The 22,389-nt window shown below is 48.1% G+C and overlaps 1 protein-coding gene across 1 annotated transcript; it reads left to right on the top strand.

The window, feature by feature from the left end:
- Nucleotides 1-20,812: 20,812 nt before the first annotated feature.
- LOC308164534 (histone H3.3A-like) lies at nt 20,813-21,338 on the top strand (the record flags this gene model as incomplete). Its single annotated transcript, XM_080538603.1, has 1 exon — nt 20,813-21,338. The coding sequence occupies exon 1, from the start codon at nt 20,928-20,930 to the stop codon at nt 21,336-21,338; it is 411 nt and encodes a 136-aa protein (XP_080394729.1). The 5' UTR covers nt 20,813-20,927.
- Nucleotides 21,339-22,389: the final 1,051 nt, after the last annotated feature.

The raw sequence follows: 22,389 nt of genomic DNA, 5'->3' as shown, positions 1-22,389 counted from the left end.
GAGTTCGTGGTCCAGTGCAGCCTCGTCTTCAGCCTGCAACCAGCGTCATTCCCCACCGAGCAGTCCCGGGTAGCCTACATCACCACCCTGCTGACGGGGCGTGCTCTCTCCTGGGCGACGGCTGAGTGGGAGAGACAGACACCGCTGTGCGGGGACTCCCAACTCTTCATTGCGGAACTTAGGAAGGTGTTTGACACTACCAGGGTGCTCTCGGGCTACGAGGCAGGCAGGCGACTCACCGCCTGCAGACAGGGCGGTCGCCTGGTGGCAGACTACGCCGTGGAGTTCCGCACCTTGGCACGAGAGACCGGATGGGAGGAGCGCGCGGTGGTCGTGCTGTACGCTCAGGGGCTCTCGGAGGTCATGAAGGACGAGTTATCCTTCCGAGAGCTGCCTGAGCGGTTGGACGAATTAGTCGACCTCTCTCTCCGGGTGGACAACAGACGCCGGGAGCGGGACCGCGAGAGAGGGGCGGCTAGAGGTGCGCTTCTCCGCCCTACGCCGGTTTTGGAACCAGCTCGGAGCTTCGTGGAGGCACCTTACTACGATGAGCCTATGCAACTGGGGGCAGCCCGCCTTTCTCAGACGGAGAGACAGCGCCGTCAGAGGGAGGGGCTCTGTCACTATTGCGGACGGAGTGGTCATCTGCTCGCCACCTGCCCGGAGAAGCCGGGAAACGGGCGGGCTCGGTAGTGTCGGGAGGGGCATTAGTGGGCCGCGAACCACCCTCAGCTGCGGGCGATTCCCGGACCTTTTTTGGGGTAACGCTGCAGTGGGGACGGAGCATACGACGGGGGTGGTCGTTGGTTGACTCAGGGGCGGCGGGTAACCTCATGGACACGGGCCTGGCCCAGGAGTGGGGCTTAACGCTCACAGACCTCCCGGTTCCGGTCCCAGTGCGCGCCTTGGATGGGCGGCCGCTGGGTTCCGGAGTCATCACCCAGTGCACAGGACCAATTCGACTCCAAGTTGAGGGGGAACAGTGGGAGCAGGTTCAATTTTTTATTATCGAGACCCCGGACTCTCCTATCGTCCTGGGACACCCATGGCTGACATCCCATAATCCCTGTATCAATTGGTCCTTAGGGCGAATCACCACCCCTACCTCAGTTCCAGCCACTACCCTCCCTACTTCATTCCCTTCCCCATCCCCGGCCTCATCCCAGACCCTAGCCCCACCCCCTAGACCCCTTTCCACTCTGACGGCCGCTTCCACAGACATTCCAGCGGTTCCGGCTATAGTGGGCGTTCCCCAGAGCTACTGGGACCTGGGGGAGGTTTTCAGTAAACAGCGGGCCAAGGAGCTACCTCCTCACAGGTCTTACGACTGCGCCATTGACCTCCTGCCGGGCGCCACGCCCCCTCGGGGGAGACTGTTTTCCCTGTCTGGACCGGAGACCCTGGCCATGAAGGAATATATTGTGGAAGCACTCGCCGCGGGCCACATTCGTCCGTCCACCTCCCCGGCGGGTGCAGTTTTTTTTTCCGTGGCCAAGAAAGATGGGGGGCAGCGGCCGTGTATTGACTACAGGGGGTTAAACAATGTCACGGTAAAGAACAGGTATCCCCTTCCCTTGATGACGACAGCCTTTGAATCCTTGCAGGGGGCCCGGGTCTTCACTAAGCTGGACTTACGGAATGCGTATAACTTAGTGAGGATCCGGGAGGGGGATGAATGGAAGACGGCATTCAACACCCCCAGAGGTCATTATGAATATTTAGTTATGCCATTCGGTCTGGCCAACGCGCCAGCGGTTTTCCAAGCCTTAGTGAATGATGTCCTACGGGACCTCCTTGACCACTCGGTGTTCGTTTACCTCGATGACATTTTAATTTTTTCCAAGGACTTAGCCCAACACCGTATACACGTACGACAGGTGCTCGAGCGCCTACTCCGCCATAAACTGTATGTGAATGTAAAGAAGTGCGAGTTTCATGTCGACACTGTCTCCTTTCTGGGCTTCGTGGTGAACAAGGGGAACTTGCTGATGGACCCCGGGAAGGTCAGTGCAGTGTTGGACTGGCCACGACCCTCCTCTCTTAAGCATTTGCAACGCTTTTTAGGGTTCGCCAATTTCTATCGGAGGTTCATTCGCGGGTTTAGTGCCTTGGCGGCCCCGTTGACAGCCCTCACCCAGACTAGCCTTCGCCCCTTTTCTTGGTCCTCGGAGGCGGAGACCGCTTTCACTGCTTTAAAACAGCGCTTCACCTCAGCTCCCATCTTGGTCCACCCGGACCCGTCCCTACCGTTTGTTGTGGAGGTGGACGCTTCGGACATGGCGGTGGGGGCGGTTCTCTCTCAAAGGTGTACTAATGACAGTAAAACTCACCCCTGTGCTTTTTTTTCCCGTCGCCTGTCCGCAGCGGAGCGGAACTATGATGTGGGGAACCGAGAACTGCTGGCGATTAAACTCGCGCTGGAAGAGTGGAGGCACTGGTTGGAGGGGTCCGTGCACCCTTTCCTTGTGTGGACGGACCACAAGAACCTGGCGTACATCCAGGGGGCCAAGCGGTTGAACTCTCGACAGGCCAGGTGGGCACTATTCTTCGCCAGGTTCCAGTTTACGATCTCCTACAGGCCGGCTCCAAGAACATCAAGCCCGACGCACTGTCTAGGCAGTTCGATCCTGTGGATCTGGTGGAGAGTACAAAGTCCATCATCCCCACTGGCCTGGTCGTCGCCCCCGTTTCCTGGGGGATCGACAGGGTGGTGAAGACGGCATTGAGGCGGGAGCCCGACCCGGGCGGGGGTCCGCCGGGTAGGCTGTACGTGCCAAAGACTGCGCGCGCACGGCTGCTGCAGTGGGCACACGCGTCCTCCCTCACCAGCCATCCGGGGGCCACCAGGACGTTGGACTTCATTCGGAGGAGGTTCTGGTGGCCCACAGCAGAGGGGGACACGCGGGCCTTTGTGGCAGCCTGCCCTTTATGCGCGCGCAGTAAGACCTCCCGGCAACGGCCGGTGGGACTCCTGCGCCCCTTGTCCATCCCCAAACGCCCCTGGTCCCATATTTCTCTGGACTTTATATCAGCCCTCCCACCATCTGACGGGTTCACCACCATACTGGTGGTGGTGGACCGTTTTTCTAAAGCGGCCCACTTTATTCCCCTTCCCAAACTCCCCTCGGCCCAAGAGACGGCGGAACTTATGGTCCAGCACGTTTTCCGGGTGCACGGACTACCGCTGGATATGGTGTCAGACCGGGGACCTCAATTCGCCTCCAGGTTCTGGAGAGCCTTCGCCACCAGCCTCGGCGCCTCCGTCAGCCTGTCTTCCGGATTCCATCCTCAATCTAATGGGCAGACGGAGCGCGCGTGTTACGTCTCCGGCAATCCGGCGACTTGGAGTCGGCGGCTGGCGTGGGCTGAATACGCTCACAACACCCTCCTCTGTTCATCCACGGGCCTCTCCCCGTTCCAGTGTCAATACGGGTATCAGCCCCCCCTATTCCCCGAGCAGGAGGAGGAAGCGGCTGTTCCTTCAGTTCAAGCCCATGTCAGCCGCTGTCGCCGTACCTGGAAGCGGGTGAGGGCGGCGCTCATGCGAGCCTCCGAAAGATCCCAACGCCAGGCTAACCGCAGGCGTCGCCCAGCCCCCATCTTCCGTCCAGGCCAGAGGGTCTGGCTCTCTACCCGGGATCTCCCCCTCCGGGTAGAGTCACGGAAGCTGGCTCCACGGTTCGTGGGTCCCTTCAGAGTGGTTCGGCGGGTCAATACCGTGGCCTATAGACTACAACTCCCACCTTCCATGCGGGTCCATCCCACTTTCCACGTCTCCCTACTCAAACCTGTGGTTTATTCCCCCATGGTTCCCCCACCCCGCCCCGCCCCCCCGCCCCGTCTCATTGACGGACAGCCTACACGGTTAACAGGATTATTGACTGCCGGAAGGTGGGTAGGGCCCTCCAATTTCTGGTGGACTGGGAGGGTTATGGGCCTGAGGAGCGTACCTGGGTGCCTCGGCGGGATATTCTGGACCCGAGCCTCATCACGGACTTTCGCCGGCTCCATCCCGAGGCACCCGGGTGAACTTCTGGTGCCGTTCGTCAGGGGGGGGCACTGTTACGAGGGGGGTCAGCGAAGAGGACTCCCCATCGCCTCTACTGGTCGAAGAGCGACAGTGCTCCAGCCCTGGACTAATTATCTGATGATTGTCACCTGTGAGTGTTTGTCTGTGTATATAGGTGTGTCCCAATTCCTTGTTCCCTTGTCAGTTGTTCATTGTTGTCTACGTGTTGAGAACCCTTTGTTACCCTATGGAATATCCTATCCCTTGTTTACTTTGTATAACCTGTCCCGGAGGACTTTACTGCGTGTTGCTTCCCAGGTACATTGACTTTATATAGTGTGTTTGTTTAGCCCTTGCTGTGACTGTTTATGGAGCCGGGTTTTGCTCTCCTTTATTTTTCCTCGAACTTAGTCGCAACTTTTGTTTTGTGTTGCTATCATTATTTACTTGCGTTTCGGAGCCCTTGATTGCTCACCTTTGTTTTTGACTGGTATTCGTGTCATGTTTGTTGAAACGTATTATCTCAGTAGAGACCCTTTATTTTACTCTTGTGTGGACCTCCGTTAATCTGAGCTGCACCGCACATGGATCCAACCCAAATCTTAATCTAGAACATTATACCAAAACGTAACAGGTCACTGCATCAATGTCACAGAGAAGATGGCCAAGGCAATCAGGGAGTGGTACTGCATGAAATGCCGAGGTGAGGGTCTAATGGCTTTATTTTCCTCCCTAGTTAGAATATGATAGCATCTTTTTGTGAATGCAGTGTGATTTTCCGACTTTCAAGGTGAACACTTGTCACATCCCTGAGACTTTGTTATTGCCGTTGTTTAGACAAGAACTCCTCGTTGGAGATCAAGTACCGTCCAAAGAAGAGCCGTGAGAAGGAAGCTGAGCCTGAGAGAGTAGAGAAACAGTGCAGCACCCCCGATTACAAGACCGAAAGGCGCCGTGGATCTAAGTTTTTTTTTATCATCTTAACATTCTAAAATCTTAACATTCTAAAATCTAAAATCTTGACAGTTATGAGGTCTTGTGTATCTTCTGTGATCTCTCCCTCCAAAATTGTTTCTCTTTTGGACTACAACTGCATTGGCGTTGAGATATGTCTGTTTTTTTCCTTTGATTCAGGTCAAGCGCTCTATTCGCAATTTTCGCATGTGTGGGGAGTGTGAGCCATGCAGGAGGACCGTGGACTGTACCCAATGTGACTTTTGCAAGGATATGAAAAAATTCGGGGGTCCCAATAAGATAAGACAGAAGTGCAGATTTAGGCAGTGTGAGGTCCAAGCCAGGGTGAGTTTGCTCATGAAACTTGCTTCTTTGCTCTTAATTTCCCCCCCTTTCATATCTCACTTGACTGAAGAAATTCAGAGGTATTTTGACTATTCCATGTTCTCAAGTGTGTTGCAAGAACTTGTGTATACTTCCTGCAAAATACAACATTTTGTCCCCTTTTTCCTTTTGTTCAGAAAACGCTACGTGTGAAAGATGAGGAGAATTCCTTGCGTGAAAGGTGGGAGAATTCGCACCACAGGCGAAGGCGATATTCAGACGACTAAGACAGCGAGGCGGAACTCTACCAGCAGTACAAGGCGGCCGGATATGATGACAACAACATGGTACAGTGTTTCCTCTATATGCATTTATTCGTGGCGGGCCTCCGCCACTAATTGATTCAGACAGTCCACTTTGATTCAGGCTGCGCAGAAAGGCAGCGAGTTATTATGACCGGAGAACAGAAAAAAAGCAGATTGAAGCTAGATTTAGGCCGCTTCCAGACCAACATTTCGTTACGATTTAGGGCGTAGTTATTTACAATATGTTACAATGTTGCAATTAACCTCGTCGTTTGTGTTCGCACTGCAATCGAGACTGAATCGCTCTCAACAGGCGCGCTTTCAAAACAGTTTTGTGATTGGTCCGAATTTAGCGGGACATTTGGATTTCTCTTTTAGCCCGTCGCCGGTCCCTTTAATCCCGTATCCTAATCGAAAATGCAACATCATCAGCGACGACTGTGGGTTATTGCATTTACTGCTGTTATCTGGTTCATGTTCTTATACCAGTGCTCAGTATAGAGTATTTTAAATGAACATTCGTAATGTATGTCTCTGATGTTCATGGTCAATTAAATCTTAAATATCAAAATGATATTTTGTTGATATCAATAAATACAAGGCACTCATTAGTTGTTTTTTAAAATCATTTTAGAATTTCCTTGCATGCATTCATATTGATATGTTCACGGTATCTTTGAATTCATGAAATGCCCCACATGTGTAATAATTACATGAACAGCCTCCTAACAAAAGTTTCCAACGGCGCTCTTATGTGTATGTATGTGTTTGACAGAGACACTTGTTGCCCTTTCAGTTGAGTCAGACTGATGAGTTTGGGACGCAAGAGGGGGGGGTGCAGGATGGCAGGCAAAAACCTCAGTATACATACGGTCGCAAGACAACCTCAAGGAAAAGCAGTAAAGCAGTGCCGATTGACTTGGAGTACACTGATGAGGAGGAGGAGGAGGAGGAGGAGGAGGAGGAGGAGGAAGAGGATGAGCGTTCCATAGGAACAGTGAGTTGCCCAATATGACAGGGAATTGCAGAGCAGGGAAAGTGATATGCTCACAAGTTTGAGCTAGCATTATGGTCCCATCTCAATGATAGGTGATTTTGGATTCCCCTCTCCCTTTCTGATGTTTGTTATTGTTGTAGGGACGCTGGGCCAGGGGCGTTGAGCAGACCAGCAGTAGTAAACGGCGCTTTCACGAGAGGCACTTTGGAAATCACCAACCGAGAGTCCAGGTTAGATTCAAATTATTATTTCAAAAAAGATATGCTATAGATATGCTATTTTTTTTCTCCCTTTTTTAATCTATCAGTCTCAGTGGGATCCACTATTCCTACCTAAACCACTTGCCCCGCCCCCCTCTCCCCCTGCTCATTTTGCAGGCGACAAGAGAAAGTGTGGAACCATTCCAGAGGAATGGGCTTCCTGAGAGCGTCCCCAATATCAGAAACCATTCAACTTCTCCAGTGAGTCACCCCTCTCTTCTTTCACAGTATGCCTCAAGATCCCTCAACCATGTCGTGTTTCATTGTAGAATAAAAAGCACAATGTAGGTCGGTGCTAGTAATTGTTTGACATGTTGCCTGTGTACTACTCTTGCTGTGTTTACCTTTTGAACGTTTGGAGTAATGCTGTATTTTCCTTTCTCTTTGCTCAACAGACAGACACTGTGTTTAGAAAGGCTGATGCCCAGGGCAGACTGAATGGAGGGGACGGAGGGAGACTAGTCGTGGACCAGGAAGTAGACGCGCACTCTAGAAAGCCGGACGTGGAGGATGAGGGCACACCTATGGTAAATGAGTAGCTCGTACCCTGTTGCATAGCTGGGCCTTTGAACCATTATTATTCATAATATTAATTGCCTAAAACTGCCTAAAACCAGTGTTCAATTTGCCAATACTTTTGGAGCCCTGAAATATGGGGAGTATGTTTAAAAAAAAAATATATACATACTTTCTAAATTGTGCACCCAATCTGAACCCCCCCCCCCCCCCCCCCCCCTCCATTAAATTAAAGTTGAGAATCTCTACATAAACCCCAGATTAATTGTTAATTGTTTCAAATCCGTATTGAGCTAAAAGAAAACCCAAATGCTTCCTCTTTCCAATACTTATGGAGTGCACTGTATTGTAAACACAATATTGCACATTGCATAGCTCACTTCAATACATTACCAGATATAAGATATAAGTCTAGATATAAGATAATTTGAGCCTTTTTAAGCCGTCATTGTAAATCTTCAGACAATCACATTTGATAGACCTTTTGCACAATGCACGGCATAGGCCTACCTGTCTCGGTCACGCCATAGCCATGCAGCCATTCAGAGAGGACGGCTTGGGTGGGGAACTTACATCGTCTCCTGTCCTTGATAGTAGCCTATTTTCCTATCCAGTCCTCAGTCTTGCTATGATGTAAAATCCTGACTCCTGTCTCAATGAAAATCCCTGTATATGCTGTAATCTGTAGGGTGTGTTTTTATAACACTTCTTGCGCTCTTATTGAAGAGCTCTGCTGCTGTCGTGTAGTAGAAGCAAAAATGGGTATTGAAAGTTCACACTTCAGAATCAGAATTACTTTATTCACCAAGTAGGTTTTCACATAAAAGGAATTTGCTGTGGTAGATTGGTGCAAACAGGCAACATAATAATAATAATAATTTAAAAAACAAGTCGTGCAAAAAAACAAGTAGTGCAAAAAATAAAAAAGTAGTGCAAAAAATAAAAAAGTAGTGCAGTAAGATATAAATATGAATCGGCACTTGTGTGCCGATAAGGAATGGGCTCTCGATTACACGACCGTAGTTCAAATGGACTTGAGACCAAACAACACATTTTTTACCTTGATGCGATACTGTTTAGATCACTCCGATCTTCAGTCTGGCTGACAGCACGGCGAGCGCCACCAGGACGGACCAGTACCAAGGCCTGCTGCAGCTGTTAGAGAACCTGAGGACTTCAGCTCTGCCCATCCTCTGGTTCGCCATCATGGTGGAGGGCCCGCGGCTACAGCTGCTCCAGTGCTCCAAGCTGTCTGCCATGACGGACACGATCCTGCACATCGACCCAGGCTTTTACTATCAGGTCACTGTGCAGGGACAGCCTCTGCTCCTCACTCACCCGCTATATGAACTCCACCCACCCCGACTGAACTGTGTGACCCACGTGGTGACCCTACTCCTGGATCTGGAGAGGTACAGGGTATGCCAGGGGGTCCCCATCGAGGAGTCACCACCACTCATCCAGGCTCCAGTAATCTGTGAGAGGGCGTCCACCTGTGACTTCCTGGTACAGAAACAGGTAGAGTGCTGTAACAAGTGCAAAGACTTGCTTGGACATTTTGTTTTTTATGTTGTCCCTAAATGGTCCAGTGGAGTAATGTACTTGTGGTTTGTGTGTCCTCAGTCAACCTGTTCCTCATGTATTCTGTGGTCAAACGGCTGGGAGGCTATGAGAGGGTGAGTAGACAAGGCCTTCGGTTACATACACACTATCGCTCCACAATCCCTGCACATTTTTAAGGCCATTAAAATGTATATAATATGCTGTATTACAGTGACAATGTCATGTGCAGCTCCGACAACATTCTAATTTTTTAAATGTACACCCTCCAAACCTACATTAAAAACAGAAAATCCTTTTGTATGCCTTCATTTCCTATGTTGTCTTGATGACGTCCCAGAGTTACGAGCTGCAAGGACAGATGGGGTTGTTGTGTCTTGTCTGTCTATCATTGACTAATTTGACCTCATGGATATTGAAAGGAGAAAAAGTTATATCTGTGATTAGCAGGCAGTGCCTGATAAGCCTACCCTTGATTGGATTTATATGTTTAATTTACCAATTGCTATACTGTCGATCATAATGAAGGAGAAGGCCTACCACAGCCAAATTGCTTTCTTAAATTACACAGTCTAAGTGTGTTGTATTTCTCACCCATGAAACTACTTCTGTGACCCATTCTTTTTTGTTTTGTTCCCCCTCTATTCCCCCCCCCCCCCTTGTGGTGTGCAGTCCTGACACATGCAGTCATCTGAGACTATGATGAACACCAAGCAGTAGCACTGTATTTCCTTTTCACTGTACAGCTGTTTTTCGTGTACTTTTTTTTTGTATGATAGCACTTAATTGTGATGAGATCAAATAGTATTATGTGTCTGTCTACTTATTGACATGGCCTTACATGAAGCTAGGTTTCTTCAAACTTTATAATATTTTTTAAAACTCACTGCCATTGCTGTTGTATCTGAACATGAGACAATATTTTGTTATATAACTCTGACATGAAGCCTATGCAGATTGAATTTGTGGTATTTATTATAAATGTCAAGATGCATTCTGTAAGCAAAGACGACATATCTGCTACCTGTCTAAATTACTATAGTGATGTTGCAGGTGTTTAGAAAATTGATGAAGATCACCCACCTTATATTCCTTTTGTAATTCAATATGTTTTCTCAAGAATTGTGTATATTGTGAAGAAACATGTATTTGTAAATATAATATGATTTAGTAAATCTATTCTTCTAAACACAGAGTGATTTTGTGATGGAAATTGAATGGTAACCATTTTGCCTTTCAACTTTAAACGACTAGCCTAAGTTTTAAGATAATTTAAGCCAGTAGAGAGCCAGATCAGGAGACGGAAGTGGGGATGGATTGGTCACACCCTGCGCAAACCAGCAGCTACCATCACACGACAGGCCCTGACATGGAACCCTCAGGGAAAGCGGAAAAGAGGAAGGCCCAGAAACAGCTGGAGGCGGGACTCTGAGGCGGAGTTGAAGAGGCAGGGTACCAGCTGGGGAGAGGTGGAAAAGAAAGCCCAGAGCCGTGATGGATGGAGAAGAGTCGTTGATGGCCTTTGCTCTGCAAGAGATTCAACGGCATAAGTCAAGTAAGTCATGTGTGTGTGTGTGTGTGTGTGTGCGCGTGTGCGCGTGTGTGCGAGAAAGGGAGAGAATGTTTGTTAGAGAGAGGTGAGTGTACTTGACCAGGAGAGTATCCTTTCATCTGTGAGAGGACAAACTCGTCGCTCTTGAGGGTGAAGTTCTCTCCGGCCTGGACCTCACACCACCAACTCTCCTCATACTGACTTCCGGTTATGGCGTGGTACTAGGAGGTCACGGCTTTTGAGCTCTGCTGCTAGCATGTAATTAATCCTACAATACTAATCATAATATTATTTAAAGTCAAGCAACACATTTGTAAGAGTACTGGGAATCAAAATGTCACGAAAAAGTGCCAAAAAAGATAAAAAGGAACCACGACTTGACGACAAACATTCGGAGAGTGAAGGAACGAGCACTGTCATGGACCGGCCTCAGCCGCAGGGTCATCCAGGTGTGGTTCCAGAACTGTCGGGCTCGCCACAAGAAGCACGTCAGCCCCTCCCACCTGGCCCAGAGCGCCATGACATCACAGACCATGACATCACTGCAGCAGAGCCAGCTGACTCCGCCCCTCCTCCTGGACGACCTCCAGTACACCGCCTACGTGCCTCTGGACACGCCCACCATCGCCACCCTGCACACCTACATGGACGCCTCTGCTCTCCCATTCGATGTCCCAGCTGCCAATCAGCCTCATCTGATCTACACGTCCTGCCCCCTGGAGACCGGACCTTCCCATTGGCTCTGAGCCTGGAGGGAGGGGCCTATGAGGGAGGGGCCTATGAGGGAGGGGCCAATGCCTTGATCAACATGAAAATTGTTTGAAATCTGACACTCAAATGTTTATGTAAAATAACCAGGTCAATGTTTAAACATTTTGTTAATATATCTTGTATTATATTATCTATTATCTGAGTCGGTTATGTTGGTTTAATTTATTTGATGTGTTTGTGACGGAGCACTTTGTTATAAAGTAACTGAGGTGGTGGAGTCCTCAATTGGAGGTGGAAAGCTGATCTCTGACCAGTTTCTGTTGAATAACGCCATGTGACCTGCTGACGGCTGCCTGTGTGTTCTGTTACCACGGTTACATTACTGAAACACTACTAAACACTGTTACCACGGTTACTAAACACTGCTCTGTTACCAAGGTTACTAAACAAACAACGTTACTGAACACTGTTACCACGGTTACTAAACACTGCTCTGTTACCAACGTTACTAAACAAACAACGTTACTGAACACTGTTACCACGGTTACGTTACTGAACACTATTACCACAGTTACGCTACTGAACACTGTTACCACGGTTACGCTACTGAACACTGTTACCACGGTTACGCTACTGAACACTGTTACCATGGTAAAAAATATATACTTTCTTTCTTCTTCTATCAGGACGACTGCCAATGGCCCCGGGCCTGAGCTAGATTCCTCTTCCTGCTACGACTGGTGGATTGATGATTTACTTGCTTAGTCAAATGTATCGATTGTAAGTCGCTTTGGAATAAGGCGTCTGCTAAATGCCAAACATGTCATGGCTGACATGGAGGATGACCCCGATGAGGGAGATGGCGAGGTATTGGACCCAGACAGGAGTAGCAATCAAGATATCATGAAAGCCATACTGTCCTTGAAAAGCGGTCTTTATAAGAAAATGTATGTTGTGCAAGCAACCATTGCGGATGTAAGGAAACAGGTAGAAGATTGCACAGGGCGCGTAGCACATGCGGAACAACGGATTTCCGATGCAGAAGACAGCGTCAACGGGCTAATATCCAAAGTCAGCGCATTGGAAAGCACCGTCAAAAGCCTTACCAACAAAGTGGACGACTTGGAATGCAGAAGCCGTCGAAACAACGTGAGAGTGGTGGGTTTACCGGAGAAGGCAGAGGGCCAGGATGCAGTCGCATTTTTGGAAAAATGGTTACCGGAGGCTCTGGGGTTGGACCCACGAGCTGCCTTGGTAATTGAACGGGCTCATAGAATCGGCGCTCCACCAAACAACGACTCGAACACGACACGTCCAAGGACATTTATTATGAGGTTCTTGAACTTTAAGGACAAGGAACGAGCATTGAAGGCAGCCAGAACCAAAGGAAAGGTCCTTTACAACAAGGAGCAAGTGCGTTTTTATCAGGACCTCTCCGTTCGGAGACCTTTGATACACATATTCTGCCTCCCCTGCAAAATTCATATATGTATCAGGAGTCCAAGCAGTCTTTCAGATACAACTCTGCATTGTTGATAAAGAATGCCAGCCTGCAGGAACAGTATGAGACTTTCCGTACAAAGAGAAGAGATATGGGATACTCACAGGAGGAAATGGAGGAATCGTATGGCTTTTTGCTATTCGAGGATAAAGACAAGGCAAATCAACTTGGAGAGACGGGCATAGTCACTGGGCACAGCACATGCTCAACACTTGGAGATCCTTCAAAGGGTGTGTACTATTCCAAGTTCTCGGACTGCCTCGACCTCAACCGCTGGTACCATGGGAAAACTGGTCACATCGCCATCATCAGGCTGACCAAGGGCAGAGTCAAAGAGGTGACGGAGAACTACACCAATAACTTCACCTAAAGTTTTTGACATTCCGTTCTGTTTTGAGAGATGGAAACCTTTGTATTTTATGAATGACTCACTAACTCAAATGTCATTAAACATTTTAAAAAGAACACCACACAGGCGTTGAGTACGATCAGCGGAAAATTGGCAAAGCCTTCCAAAAAGCAGTTTTGCCTTTATTGCCATACACCACATAGCAAAATTGCAAGACATTTATTAAGGATGCATCCAAACGAAGATGACGTTGCACATGCTTGTAGTTTTCCGAAAGGTTCCAAAATCAGATTCAGTTTGTTGGATCAACTCCGCAACAAAGGGAACTATCAACACAATTTTGCAGTTCTGCAAACTGGAAACGGGGAAATTGTGCCCAAGAGGCAAACTAATACAGCTCTGTCAGTGCGTGACTATCTGCCGTGCCAATATTGTTTCGCTTTTTACGTCAAAACTGATTTGTGGAAGCACGAGCGCAAATGTAAAGTCAAAGCGGAGCAACTTGACAGTGATGTGCAACCGCATTTATTACACGAAATGACGCCTCCTTCAAATCCAGAGAATGAAGTTGCAGTCCGAAGCTCGGCACGACAGAGGAACAAACCAAAACCCCCAAAAGTGCCCCCTACTACGGGTGTCAAAAGAGAGAGGACACCACCTTTGGAAGAGGAATCCAGACCTCGGAAAGTAAATGTGAAGGATGAAGATACACATACAAGTGGTATGTCTGCATATGAACTTGAACGTTTGGAAAACGTTAAACAAAACCAGGATTTCCTGTCCTCCATTAAACTGCTACAGGCCAGTGAAGCTTTAAAAAAGAGAGTTCTTCAGAGCAAGTCAAAGAGCACAGTGACTGAAGTTCTGCCTCCTCGCAAGTCCATGCGCCTACAGTACAAAGATTCTGAGTCAGTCGCCGTCCCGCTGGAATCCGGCTCGGATGCGCCCCTTCAACCGGCCGAGATACCGGAGGGACCCGTCAGTATGGAAGCAGTGAACATGGACGAGGGCAGTCAGCTACCTCCAGAGTTCCTCAGGCTGTGGGCCGAGAACTCCATAAAAGAAGAAAAGCCAGAGTTGAACCCGGACCTGAAAGAGTATCAGACCGCCCTGAGGAGCCTGCATCTGACCTTCAAAACTGAGTATGAAAATCCCATCACCCGTGCAAGGGAGAAGGATGCCACCCCTGGTGAGAAGGCACTGGGACTCAGGATGTCAGAGAACCTCATGGCCATCATAAGTCCATACTTCCTGAGGAGGACAAAGGCAGAAGTGCAGAGCAAAAAGCAACACTGTACAAAAGCCAGTGAAAAAGACTTGGAGTCAGAAGAGAAAGGGAATGTGTATCTTCTGGTGGTAGAGGAGGAAGAGAAGGTAGATGTGATGGTGAAAGAGGAGGAGGAGGACGGAGGAGAGGATGAAGAGAAACGTCAGAAGTGTGTCTATGCACACTGTTGGAGGACATGGTACTGGAACCCTCTCTTCTCCTTCGTGGAGCCTCACCAGAGACTGTTCTGTGATTTTCTCTTTGTGTGCAATGGTAATAGTCAGATTATCTGATATGTTCGTAACACATATGTCCAGCCTGGAGCGGCCTTCCCACCAGCAATGTGGAATGTGTTCGAAAGAAACATGGAGCAAAGGACCAATAACCATGTTGAATGTAAGTGTAACAATGACAGATCTGAACAAAACAAACATAATTTCATCTAATAACTAAATCTGAAGTATTAAGTTAATTATTTTATATTGTTAATATAATATTGTCTGCTAATTATGGGTTAATTTATTCTTATCCTATCACCTCTGGGCCTGTGCGTATATCGAGTATAGGTTTAACTATGAGCCGAAACAAAAATTAACGAAACATCAAACACAGCAGAGGACAGGAGGGCTCTTTAAACAGGAGGGCTCTTTAAACAGGTGGACGAGTTGCCAATTGGTCCGGTACAGGCGCGCTAATGATGATGGACGTAACATCAGTCCAATCATGGGCGAGCACCGTGATTGAGAAAGGATTAAGAAAGGATTTAAAATTGTGAAAGGAGGAGACACAGAGGGGAAAATGTTCAATGTCAAAATGTTCATGCCAAACTAATAACATTTAGGGCCTGATTTACTAAGATCCCAAATAACGAATACTAATTGAAGTTCACACACAGGGGAAGTTGTGAGATATACTTGTTATAGGCTATACTTCAAATAAGGCCCGCTATCTTCTACATTGGAAAGATCAACAAGATCAGCTTGCAGATGTAGAACCAGTTTGCAGTTTGCACATTAATAGGCCATTAATAGGTTAATAAGTTATAATTCTGTATTTTGTTCTAGCTTATCATCGTACTCTAAATGATGCTGTCCAAGTGCGCCATCCTTCACTTTGGTTATTCCTTCGTCACCTGAAGGATCAGCAAATGCTTTCAGAGGATAAGCTGGGGATGGCAGACAGAGGCCACGCTCCCCCAACAAGGAGACGGAAGTGGAGGGAGTTGGAGGCCCGTCTACTGAGGCTGAAAGAACAGTATATTCAGGGCCTCAGACATCTGGCTTCGTACTGGAAGGCTGTCAGCCGTAGTGTCGTTATGGGCTAGATCTTTTTGATTTTTGCATTTTTGCACATTTATTTGAATAGCACTTTGGCCTATGTTGTTGTTATTATTATTATTGGCCTAATTTAATTATTATTGTTATTGTTATTATTGTATTGTATTACAATACTGAGGTGGTACCTCCACCGGAGGCCCTGGCTCCCTCAGACAGCCCTGTAAATACTCGGGATGAAGCCACTCCTGTGAAACATCGTCATGGGGACACCAAGATGGAGGTGGGAGGAGCTACTGAGGAGCCTCCTGTGGACTGGTTTGAACCTGTAGAAGATGATGATGATGATGGCGATGATGATGAAGAAAATGATGCACAGAGCTTGGACTACTCTGTTGGGGAGAGACGCATTTTTGTCCGAAGGGAGGCGGAAGAGGAGAGTCTTGCAGAGGAGAGTGAACGGAGCGGGAGCGTGGCGGGCAGTGAGAAGAACTTCAAGAAGAGGGCCAATAACCATTTGTCACGTCGGTACAGAACGAAACCTGAAGAGGGATGGGAGTAATGGCCAGTACTTGGAGACGGGTGGATGCGCAAAGCAGTCGTTCGTCGCTCAGGTTCCAGTGTCGGCTAGAAAGACGTTTATTACATGAGTCCGTTGGGGGAGCGTGTGAGAAGTCGAGTTGAACTTTCCAAAAACCTGGGAGGAACTCTTGACATGTCAATGTTTGAGTACAAAACAGGGCTGTTCGTAGATGGCCAACAGAAACCCATGCATAAGAGAAGGAAGAAAGTGACAATGGAACATTCTCCCTCAGTGGATGGTGGCTTTTCTTCTGAGTCCAGCTGGATCGACAAAGGGGATCGGGCAGACAGTCCTACCACAGGCCAGACTCCCAGACCCGACACAGCAGCATGTCCCCTCTGAGTCCCAGCTCCATGGGCAAACCAGACAGAAACCCCCACCTCTTTCCAGCCACAAAAAGTCCAACCTCTGTCGCTCATAGGCACCATGATGCAGATGGCATGAAGCACAATGCAACTAAAGTGCCTAGGTGCCCTACATCAAGGCCACCGTCCTCCACCAATGGGAAGGCTGGGTCTGAGACCTGCATTTGCATATGTTCCAAGTGTGGTATTTCATATACAGACTGAAAGACAAAGAAAGAAATCCTGTTGTCCTAAATGCAGGGCCAAGAGTCCAATGGACAATCGAAAAATTACCTTCAGAAAGTGGCTTCCTTGTGGTCAGTGTATGGCTTGCCTCACCACGAAGGATTGTGGGATGTGTGCCAGCTGCAGAAATGGGATGCTGAACCCTGACTCTCGAAAACCTGTCCGCTGCCGGAAACGCAAATGTTTATGCCCCATCCGCAAGAACAAACCCGATGTTCCCCAAGTGTTTGAGCCCATAATGCATTTTCAGAATGAACGTGTGGAGTCACAGAACTCCAGTCATCAAAACAGTGACACTGAGGACTTCTCAATGTATATGGACGGTGAAGATGAAGATGGATGCAGGTATCCTGTCAAAGGTTGACAGAAGTGATTGGGCCACCCCTGTGGTGCCTATCATAAAGAAAGATGGCTCTGTCAGGCTGTGTGGTGACTTTAAGGTCTCTGTGAATCCCAAGCTGCAGGTAGATCAGTATCCCCTGCCCCGTATAGATGACATATTTGCAGCTATGGCTGGGGGGAAACATTTTAGCAAAATAGACTTGAAACAAGCTTACCTACAGCTATCTGTTGAGGAGACATTCAGACCGTACTTGACCATAAACACGCACAAGGGCTTGTATAGATATAACAGGCTTGTATTTGGTATTGCATCAGCCCCGGCCATTTGGCAACGCACTATGGATCAGATCCTTCAGGGTATCCCAGGGACCCAATGCCTGTTGGATGACATGATCATCACTGGACAAACAGATGAGGAGCATCTGACCAACTTGGAGAATGTCCTCAGACGGCTAGAGGAGTATGGACTACAGGCTAATTCGCAAAAGTGTGAGTTCTTCAAGGAGAGAATCGTTTTCTGTGGACATGAAATCGACAGCAGTGGACTGCACAAAACACAAGACAAGGTAGACGCTGGGGTTGGGGCACCGCAGCCACAGAATGTGACACAGCTAAGATCATTCACAGGGCTGATAAACTATTATCGGCGCTTTCTTCCCAACCTCTCCTCAGTACTGCAGCCCCTCAACCAGCTGCTGGAGAAGAACAGAAAGTGGATGTGGACAGAACAATGTGAGAAGGCCTTCAGAGAAGCAAAACAGCTCATCACATCTGAACTGGTACTGACACACTATGACCCGGAACTCCCAGTGAAACTGGCATGTGATGCCTCTCCCTTTGGTCTAGGGGCAGTGCTGTCACATGTTCTACAGGATGGATCAGAGAGGCCAGTGGCCTTTGCTTCAAGGGCATTGAATAGTGCAGAGAAGAACTATTCACAGATTGACAAGGAGGCATTGGCACTTGTCTGGGGAGTAAAGAAATTCCACACATACCTGTATGGCAGACATTTTACTCTAGTGACAGACCACCAGCCATTATTGTCCATATTTAGCCCACAGAAAGGTATTCCAGCAATGACTGCAGCCAGACTGCAGCGTTATGCACTCTTCCTATCTGGGCATAGGTATGACATTGAGTATAAACAGACAACCCAGCACACCAATGCTGATGGACTATCAAGACTGCCTTTGGCCACTGGAGAAGACGAGTCCAGGATGGACGCAGTGGAGGTTTTTCATGCCTCACAGCTGGAAGCCTTGCCGCTGACCAGCTCAGTGGTGAAACGGGAGACAAGACGAGACTCAATCTTATCTGAGGTGTACCAATATGCCATGTCCGGATGGCCTGCCACAGGCCACAAGGACCTTGCACCATACCTGCAGAGAAAAGATGAGATAACTACACACCAGGGATGCTTGTTGTGGGGCATGAGAGTGATTGTACCCAGTAAATGCCAGAGCCAGGTTTTGCAGCAAATTCATGAAGGCCACGTAGGGACAGTAAAAATGAAAATGCTGGCCCGTAGCCACTTCTGGTGGCCCGGAGTGGATGAACAACTAGAAACGATGACAAAGAACTGTACTGGGTGCTTAGAGAACCGCAACATGCCAGCACCAGTCCCTGTCCATCCATGGGAGTGGCCTACAGAGCCCTGGCAGAGAATACATGTGGATTATGCGGGACCTTTTGAGAAACACATGTTCTTGGTTATCGTTGATGCACACTCCAAATGGCCAGAAGTTTTTTGCACGGGAACTCAGACTTCAACCCAGACCATTGAGTGTTTGAGAACAACATTCGCTCGTTTTGGGCTTCCCCTTCAGTTAGTCAGTGACAACGCACAAATGTTTGCCAGTGAAGAATTTGCACAATTCATGGCGGTAAACGGGATCAAACACACAACCTCAGCTCCATTCCACCCAGCCACAAATGGGTTAGCAGAGAGGTTTGTACAGACCCTCAAACAGGGACTCAGAGCATCCAGACAGGATGGAGGAACGTTGCAGACTAGACTGGCCCGGTTCTTGTCAGCATACCGGAACACGCCACATGCCACCACAAGTGAAAGCCCAGCGGTCTTGATGTTTGGGCGCACTCTGCGCACACGCCTAGATCTCATGAAGCCAAACAGACGCGATGAAGTATTGAACAAACAGGCAAGGATGCTGCATGGCGGACGGGAGCGTCAAATCGCTACAGGACAGGAAGTCATGGTGAGAGACTATCGGCGGGGTGGGAAGTGGGCATGTGGGATAGTGCAAGCACAGACAGGCCCCCAAAGCTATGAAGTACAGGTGGGACCAAGCATGGTGTGGCGACGGCACATTGATCAGATGCATTCGACTGGAGAACAAACAGCACCGACAAAAACACCTGTACAGCCAACAATGGAGCAGGGACACTGCAGAACTACAGAGAAGGCAGACACAGCACAGCCGATGGGCATCCAAGAAGATACGGATGTAGGCGATGGAGATTCAGGGCATGAGACAAGGATAAGAGACGGTTCAGAGACTGTGGTACAGCCATACAAGCGATATCCAGAGAGAGTACGCAACCCACCAGAAAGACTGGACTTATAAAGCCCTAAATAAAGAGGCCCTCGACTAGTTATGTTCAAGTAAAGAGGCCCTGGACTAGTTAGGTCAACCTAGTTATGTTAAAGAGAATGTGCAGAATGTATTGTGTTATTTGTCTAGATACAACTTAAATTGTAGAAGGGAGGAGTGTTATGTTCTAGGCTCCTTTAAGAGCCTACGTCATTGTGTGCACTCGGTCGCACTCTTGTTGTTATACCGAGTCCTAACCACTAAAGCTGTAAACCAAACGTAGCACCTCTCTGTCTTTATTCTACAGTATATTATAGAAGCTAAGACACTACAAAGTCCATCAAAGAAAGAGGCGTAGGGTGGCTTTTCAGCAAACTGATGAAGGCGTACTGTGAAAGACAGGGTTTATCAATCAGACAGATTAGGTTTAGGTTAGATGGACAGCCCATCAATGAGACGGACACACCTGCGCAGCTGGAGATGGAGGATGAAGATACTATCGACGTATTCCAACAGCAGACCGGGGGGGCCTCCTAGAGGGGGGGCCTCCTAGAGGGGAGGCTCAGAGGACTCCACACTTGAAGAGCATCCACTCAATGATTTGTTTTTGTTAGTTTTTTGGTTTTGTTTAGATTTTTTTTTTCTTTCATTACTGAAGAGTGTTGGTGAAATAGATGCAAGAATACTAGCTAATGGCATGCTCATGGTGATGTGCACGAGTGCAGAAACACAAAAGAAAGCGCTTGGTGTAAAAAAAATAGCTGGGCTAAAAGTAGAAGCTGCTATCTCAAACAAAAATTACGGAATCAAAGGAGTGATCTATGGTGTCTGTGCGGACATATCTGAGAAAGAAATGAGGGAGCAAATCAAGGGGGGGAAAGTTAAAGAAGTGAGGACATTTAAAGCACGGATGGGTGGCAACCCGAACGCTCCGGTTATGATAACGTTTGAAGGTGATAGCCTGCCGCCCAGGGTTTTCTTTGGGTGCTTGTCGTTCCAAGTGAGAAAGTATGAGAGGCCCCCGCTTAGATGCTTCAAATGTCAGAGATTTGGCCACGTAGCTGCGTCATGTCGCGGCAATCAAAGATGCTCAAAATGTGGGGGGGGTATCCTGGGACCACCAGGCTCTGTTTACGAGGGAGGGGTCTTCTTCCTCGACATCGCCTTCACCCCCGACTACCCCTTCAAACCACCCAAGGTGACGTTTCGCGAGAAATCTACCAACATCGGAGAGAACTACGACTCGACGGATCAACGACATTACAAATTAACCAGTGAACCATGGCTCGTACCAAGCAGACCGCTCGTAAATCCACTGGAGGAAAGGCGCCCAGGAAGCAGCTGGCCACCAAGGCTGCAAGGAAAAGTGCGCCCTCTACCGGCGGAGTGAAGAAGCCCCACAGATACAGGCCCGGAACCGTTGCTCTGTGTGAGATCCGTCGGTACCAGAAGTCCACTGAGCTGTTGATCCGTAAGCTGCCCTTCCAGCGTCTGGTGAGAGAAATTGCCCAGGACTTCAAGACTGACCTCCGCTTCCAGAGTGCAGCCATCGGTGCTCTTCAGGAAGCCAGTGAGGCATACCTCGTCGGCCTGTTTGAGGACACTAACCTGTGTGCCATCCATGCCAAAAGGGTTACCATCATGCCCAAGGACATCCAGCTGGCCAGGCGAATCCGAGGAGAGCGTGCATAAAAAGAACCGAACCATTTTTTGAATTCAAATCTTTTGAGGGGGGGCAGGGTGGGAATGGCTGGGGCTATGTGTTTTCTCAGAACTATTGAGTTACTGTTGTAGTTTTTAAATTCATTTATTTTGTAATTGTGTCATTGGTAGGATTAAAAGCTTGTTGTGGTTTATAACATGGAAAAGTAGCAATGTGTCATGCAAAACATTCCTAACCTCCTCAGGTTTTGAAAGTGTTTGTATTTTAGAATTTGTTATACCTTCAGGTCCATTGTTCTGTAGTGTGCATGAGTCATATGGAGTAGAAGTTGTTTTTTTATCGCATTGTGGCCATTTGTTGTAAATAAAACTTTCCACTACCTCAAAAAAAGTGACGTTTCGCACGAGGATCTACCACTGTAACATCAACAGCCAGGGTGTGATCTGTCTGGACATCCTCAAGGACAACTGGAGCCCCGCCCTCACCATCTCCAAGGTGCTGCTGTCCATCTGCTCCCTGCTCACAGACTGTAACCCAGCCGATCCCCTGGTTGGAAGCATCGCCACCCAGTACACGACAAACAGAGCTGAACATGACCGGACAGCCAAACAGTGGACCAAAAGATATGCCACATCTTCATCCACCAGGTGAGTGTGTTTTGATATATAGTACTGATCAAGATGAAAACATTGATAGTAACTCACCATTTAACTGCCTGTTTTTTTTGGTTTGTTTTTTACAGAATATTCAGAAAAATACCAGGAGATTCTGGACCGAGAAGACTATTTCCCAGAGCTTTACGAAGAAAACGGAAATGAATCGTAAGTATACATGGTTTATTAGGTAGGCCCTGAGACGACGGCAGCGTGGGGATGGGGGGGCGGGGGCTCTGGGAGGGTTGCGTTTTAGGGGTTATTTCTATTTCAGATTTTTAGTACTTTATTGTCTGGTGTATTTTTTGCTTCCTGATTAAGTTATCTTGGCAAATATGGAAATAAAAACAATGACAAAAAAAAAAGAGAACTATATAACCACGATATGTTATTGCTCATATATATTTATTTTAATCATGTTCTTTTA

The sequence above is a fragment of the Nansenia antarctica genome (genome assembly GCF_963989245.1).
Source record: "Nansenia antarctica genome assembly, chromosome: 8".
Taxonomy (NCBI): domain Eukaryota; kingdom Metazoa; phylum Chordata; class Actinopteri; order Argentiniformes; family Microstomatidae; genus Nansenia; species Nansenia antarctica.
This window is presented reverse-complemented; position numbering and strand designations above follow the sequence as displayed.